Source organism: Rutilus rutilus (assembly GCF_951802725.1).
Source record: "Rutilus rutilus genome assembly, chromosome: 18".
In the NCBI taxonomy this organism is placed as follows: Eukaryota; Metazoa; Chordata; class Actinopteri; order Cypriniformes; family Leuciscidae; genus Rutilus; species Rutilus rutilus.
In genome coordinates this window covers 33,782,401-33,788,400 of record NC_140231.1, presented here as the reverse complement: position 1 = coordinate 33,788,400, position 6,000 = coordinate 33,782,401, and the positions used below count along the sequence as shown (strand labels likewise).

The following is a 6,000-nucleotide window of genomic DNA, read 5'->3' as shown; positions in this document are numbered from 1 at the left end:
TATGTTGTCTTCAGTGAATCTGAATCAGTTTTATGTTGTCTTCAGTGAATCTGAATCAGTTTTATGTTGACCAGTGAATCTGAATCAGTTTTATGTTGTCTTCAGTGAATCTGAATCAGTTTTATATTGTCTTCAGTGAATCTGAATCAGTTTTATGTTGTCTTCAGTGAATCTGAATCAGTTTTATGTTGACCAGTGAATCTGAATCAGTTTTATGTTGTCTTCAGTGAATCTGACTCAGTTTTATGTTGTCTTCAGTGAATCTTTCTGTGTCTCTGTGCAGGTTGTCTGTCTAACCTCCCGCCGAGCGCTAAGAGGATCAGTAACTCGTACGAGGAGCGCAGGAAACAGGCGACGGCTATCGTCCTGCTCGGCGTCATCGGGGCCGAGTTCGGCGCGGAGATTGAACCCCCTAAACTCCCGTCGCGAGCCCGGACCAGCAGTCAAGCTCCTGAGGGCTTCGGTCTGAGCAGCGGAGGATCCAACTATTCACTCGCCCGTCACACCTGTGAGTACACACACACACACACACACACACACACACACACACACACACACACCACACCTGTGAGTACACACACACACACACACACACACACACACACACCACACCTGTGAGTACACACACACACACACACACACACACCACACCTGTGAGTACACACACACACACACACACACACACACACACACACCACACCTGTGAGTACACACACACACACACACACACACACACACATCAGCAGTCAAGCTCCCGAGGGCTTCGATCTGAGCAGCGGAGGATCCAACTATTCACTCGCCCGTCACACCTGTGAGTACACACACACACACACACACACACACACACACACACACACATCAGCAGTCAAGCTCCCGAGGGCTTCGATCTGAGCAGCGGAGGATCCAACTATTCACTCGCCCGTCACACCTGCGAGTACACACACACACACACCACACCTGTGAGTACACACACACACACATCAGCAGTCAAGCTCCCGAGGGCTTCGATCTGAGCAGCGGAGGATCCAACTATTCACTCGCCCGTCACACCTGTGAGTACACACACACACACACACACACACACCACACCTGTGAGTACACACACACACACACACACATCAGCAGTCAAGCTCCCGAGGGCTTCGATCTGAGCAGCGGAGGATCCAACTATTCACTCGCCCGTCACACCTGTGAGTACACACACACACACACCACACCTGTGAGTACACACACACCACACCTGTGAGTACACACACACACACACACATCAGCAGTCAAGCTCCCGAGGGCTTCGATCTGAGCAGCGGAGGATCCAACTATTCACTCGCCCGTCACACCTGTGAGTACACACACACACACACCACACCTGTGAGTACACACACACCACACCTGTGAGTACACACACACACACACATCAGCAGTCAAGCTCCCGAGGGCTTCGATCTGAGCAGCTGAGGATCCAACTATTCACTCGCCCGTCACACCTGTGAGTACACACACACACACACACACACACCACACCTGTGAGTACACACACACACACCACACCTGTGAGTACACACACACACACATCAGCAGTCAAGCTCCCGAGGGCTTCGATCTGAGCAGCTGAGGATCCAACTATTCACTCGCCCGTCACACCTGTGAGTACACACACACACACACACACACCTGTGAGTACACACACACACACACACACATCAGCAGTCAAGCTCCCGAGGGCTTCGATCTGAGCAGCTGAGGATCCAACTATTCACTCGCCCGTCACAACTGTGAGTACACACACACACACACACACACACACACACACACACACACAGCTCACTCACACAAAACTATAACAGCTCATTTTTGGTTAATATTACTTAACTAACGTTACCTAATGGGACTTTATTATAAAGCGCTACCAATGTTGTGTCTGATTCTGCTCTGATAGTCTAGCCCAGGCTCTCACACACACTTCAGTCGGTTATGATGAGTGATAATGTGCTTTAATTGCAGTAGGCAGACCCGAGGGCAGGATTAATTCCTCTGCAAACTAACGAGAGTCTGATTTCTGCGTGTGTGTTGGCAATAATCACACGCCTCCTCAAAAACACACACACTTGAGCGAGCGTCACACTCCTTCTCTGCTGACTCAGCTCTTTTTAACAGAGTGATTAACAGATCAGGTCCCTCAGGACACCTGCACTACACACTTCATTACTGTAGAGTTGAACTTCGAGAGGGTTTAGTGCCCTGAGCTGGAATGATGATTATAGAGGTCAGTCAGAAAATAAAACACACACACACACACACACACACTGGAGTTTAGTGTGATGTGAATAAGCCTGAACACCACTTTGGGCTCAAGCTAGATTAAACAAAGTTAAGTTTTAGTTAAATAATAATTACATTTTATTTATATTTTAGGTTATTTTTTTTTATTTTTTTTTTGTATAATTAAATTAGTTGTAGTTTTCATCATTTCCTATCCTCAAATGCAACAAACAAACAAACTGTGGTTCAGATCAGTCCGTCGATTCTTGTCTAATATTTAGTGTGTATTTGTCCATGAATTTATATATATATACACAAATACACACTGTATACACATTTTTATTAACTACTATTTTGCCTTTTCAATATTTGTATTAACAGTAAAAATCTTGTTTGTTAAGAGTAGTGTGCAGCTGATTTTTATGGTGCATTCTGGGAAGCGATCGATTCACTGCACTGGAATATTTTTGACAATCTCACTTTTGACCTCAGGAGTGGATTGAGACACAGGCCTTTGTGATAGTGTGTGTGTGTGTGTGTGTGTGTGTGTGTGTGTGTGTGTGTGTGTGTGTGTGTGTGTGTGTGTGTGTGTGTTTTCTGTCTTCAAGGTCAGTTTGATGGTCAAAGCGTCTGAGACCTTTAGGAGATTCTGAACCTGAGTGTGTGTGTGTGTGTGTGTGTGTGTCTGTGTATGTGAGTGGGTTTGAGCTCAAAGTGGATACATGAGTCTTACTTTACTTTTATAAAGAAACAAAGCAGTTTGCCTGAGGGCAGTGACAAGGTCAGCTAGGAAAACACACACACACACACACACACACACACACACACACACACACACTTCAGAAGTCTCACACGCTGTAGCTCTCAAGCACTTTTCACTTTAAAGGCGTGTGTGTGTGTGTGTGTGTGTGTGTGTGTGTGTGTGTGTGTCAAATATCAGGGCATTTTTATTCACTTGATTAAACTCAGTGTAAGTTAAAATAATGAGAGTGAATTTTTTTGTTAGCATTACAGTAATCAGAATTTAGAGTCAAATGTGTTTAATTGTTATGAAAATAATTCCACAGTGTAAAAAAAATTTGTTTATGGATTTTTTTTATTAATTTACTTTTTTAAAAATATTCACTCAAAATGGACATTATTTAATTTTAAGTTATATATATATATATATATATATATATATATATATATAGAGAGAGAGAGAGAGAGGTTATCTACAGTACGTTATACAAGACATTTTACTATAATACTGTGTATATAAAATATCAGATATTATAATATAGGCGTATCCAAATATTTTGATATATATCTTGTTTATTGACCACAACATAAAAATGAATGTCAATAAATCATTATCCACCAATGTTTATATTGGTAAATTAAATAAAGAATATTAAAATTTTATGCAGCATTGCTGAAGTGAAGCACCTCGTATAGAGTAAGAGAAGCGAGCCCAGCACTGCAGTGACAGGAAGTGATGTCACATTAATGCAGTGCAGCTCTGATGTGTGTGTGTGTGTGTGTATGTGTGTTGCTGTAAATCCAGTGTGCTGAAGGCATTCCCTGTTTAGACACCCTTTGTTTCTCTCTCTATCTCTCCATCTGCCGGCTCTCTTTCCAGCTCAACTCCATTGATTTTAACTTCACTTTCAATTTGACCGGAGAGACAGACAGACAGACGGAGAGAGAGAGAGAGAGAGAGAGAGAGAGAGAGAGAGAGAGAGAGAGGCAGAGGGTCCTGCAGTAATAAGGCCACTGGAAATACAGGCTAAATATAATGGGACCAAAGTCTTATATGACTGTATGAGTCGTTTAATATCACTGTGTGTGTGTGTGTGTGTGTGTGTGTGTGTGTGTGTGTGTGTGTGTGTGTGTGTGTGTGTGTGTGTGTGTGTGTGTGTGTGTGTGTGTCTGTGTGTGAGACGGTTTCCAGTAAAACGCTTGTGAGTGTTAGAGCTAATGGCTAAAAGCTGTCTCTCTCTCTAATTAGCTTCCCGTGGCCCAGCCTCTAATGTGGCATGTTTATTGCTTTAACTAACCACTCATTAGCTCAGCTGATGTTTTGTCAATATTAATTCATCCATTTAAACCAAGTCAAGTCTTAAACAAAGATGTCCGCTCTGAAAAATGGACTCGACCTGTTCGGGACGGCCCAAGCACTATGAGACAGTAAATTTGCAGGTGATTTCCTCTCTTGGCTGTCTAACTTTTTTCAGATGTGTAGTTAAAACTCTCCAAAACAGCCTTGCATCATTTAATCTTGGATCTGACAAAGTGCCACCCACTTAAAGGGATAGTTCACCCAAAAATGAGAATTAGCTCATGATTTACTCACCCTGAAGCCATCCTAGGTGTATGACTTTATTCTTTCAGACGAATACAATCAGAGTTATATAAAAAGATGTCCTGGTTCTTCCAAGCTTTATAATGGCAGTGAATGGCTTCTAAAGTGCATCTATCCGTCATAAAAGTGCATCTATCCATCATAAAAGTGCATCTATCCATGATAAAAGTGCATCTATCCATGATAAAAGTGCATCTATCCATGATAAAAGTGCATCTATCCTTCATAAAAGTGCATCTATCCATGACAAAAAAGTCCATCTATCCATTAAAAAAGTGCATCTATCCATGATAAAAGTGCATCTATCCATGATAAAAGTCCATCTATCCATTAAAAAAGTGCATCTATCCATGATAAAAGTGCATCTATCCATGATAAAAGTGCATCTATCCTTCATAAAAGTGCATCTATCCATGACAAAAAAGTCCATCTATCCATTAAAAAAGTGCATCTATCCTTCATAAAAGTGCATCTATCATGATAAAAGTGCATCTCTCCATTAAAAAAGTGCATTTTTCCATTTAAAAAAGTGCATCTATACATCATAAAAGTGCATCTATCCATTAAAAAAGTGCATCTATACATCATAAAAGTGCATCTATCCATTAAAAAGGTGCATCTATACATCATAAAAGTGCATCTATCCATTAAAAAGGTGCAACTATCCATCATAAAAGTTTATCTTGGATATGAATATCATGGATAGATGCACTTTTATGATGGATAGATTTTCTCCAGCCATTCACTCCCATTATAAAGCTTGGAAGAACCAGGACATTTTTTTAATATAACTCTGATTGTATTCGTCTGAAAGAATAAAGTCATACACCTAGGATGGCTTGAGGGTGAGTAAATCATGAGCTAATTCTCATTTTTGGGTGACCTATCCCTTTAAACAGGAAGTGTAAAATCATTTGAGAAAAAGAAAAGTGGCACAACAGCCTTTGATTAATTTAAGACATTAGGGACACATTTCTGTGTGAATTATTCATTAATCATAAGTGATCGCATTGAAATGAATGTGATAATTTAAACGATGAATTTTATGAATAAATTTCATGGAGAGTTTAATCAAGTAATCCTGACTAAAGCTCATCAGGAGATTTAATGATCTGAGTTTATGCCGAGACTTTAAGAGCAGCGCTGAAGTCTTTGAGTGTTTAAGGTTAAACTCACACGTCTCTCCGCTGGATTTGTGCCGCAGTGTTGCAGAATCAAAGGCCGGATTAGTCCGAGTGCAGTGTGTGTTTAGTGTACAAACCGCACTGCTCTTAAAGCTCCCGCTCCGCTCGGGAACACGGAGAACAAAGAGCCGATCCCGGAGTGCTGGAGGAAGAGGTGTTGTGGTTCAGGGAACTGGGAGGTTTGATGCGCCTGGAACGACAGGCGGGACGAGT

General features: G+C 41.7%; 1 protein-coding gene across 4 annotated transcripts in view; it reads left to right on the top strand.

Annotated features, from left to right (window-relative positions):
• Positions 1 to 6,000, top strand: part of wdr7 (WD repeat domain 7) — a 116,204-nt gene that overhangs the window by 85,040 nt on the left and 25,164 nt on the right. For all 4 annotated transcript variants that reach the window (XM_084387188.1, XM_084387186.1, XM_084387187.1 and 1 more), the window contains one exon: positions 284 to 508. In XM_084387188.1, the coding sequence (XP_084243314.1) occupies positions 284 to 508 (225 nt within the window). The remainder of the gene's footprint in view (positions 1 to 283; positions 509 to 6,000) is intronic.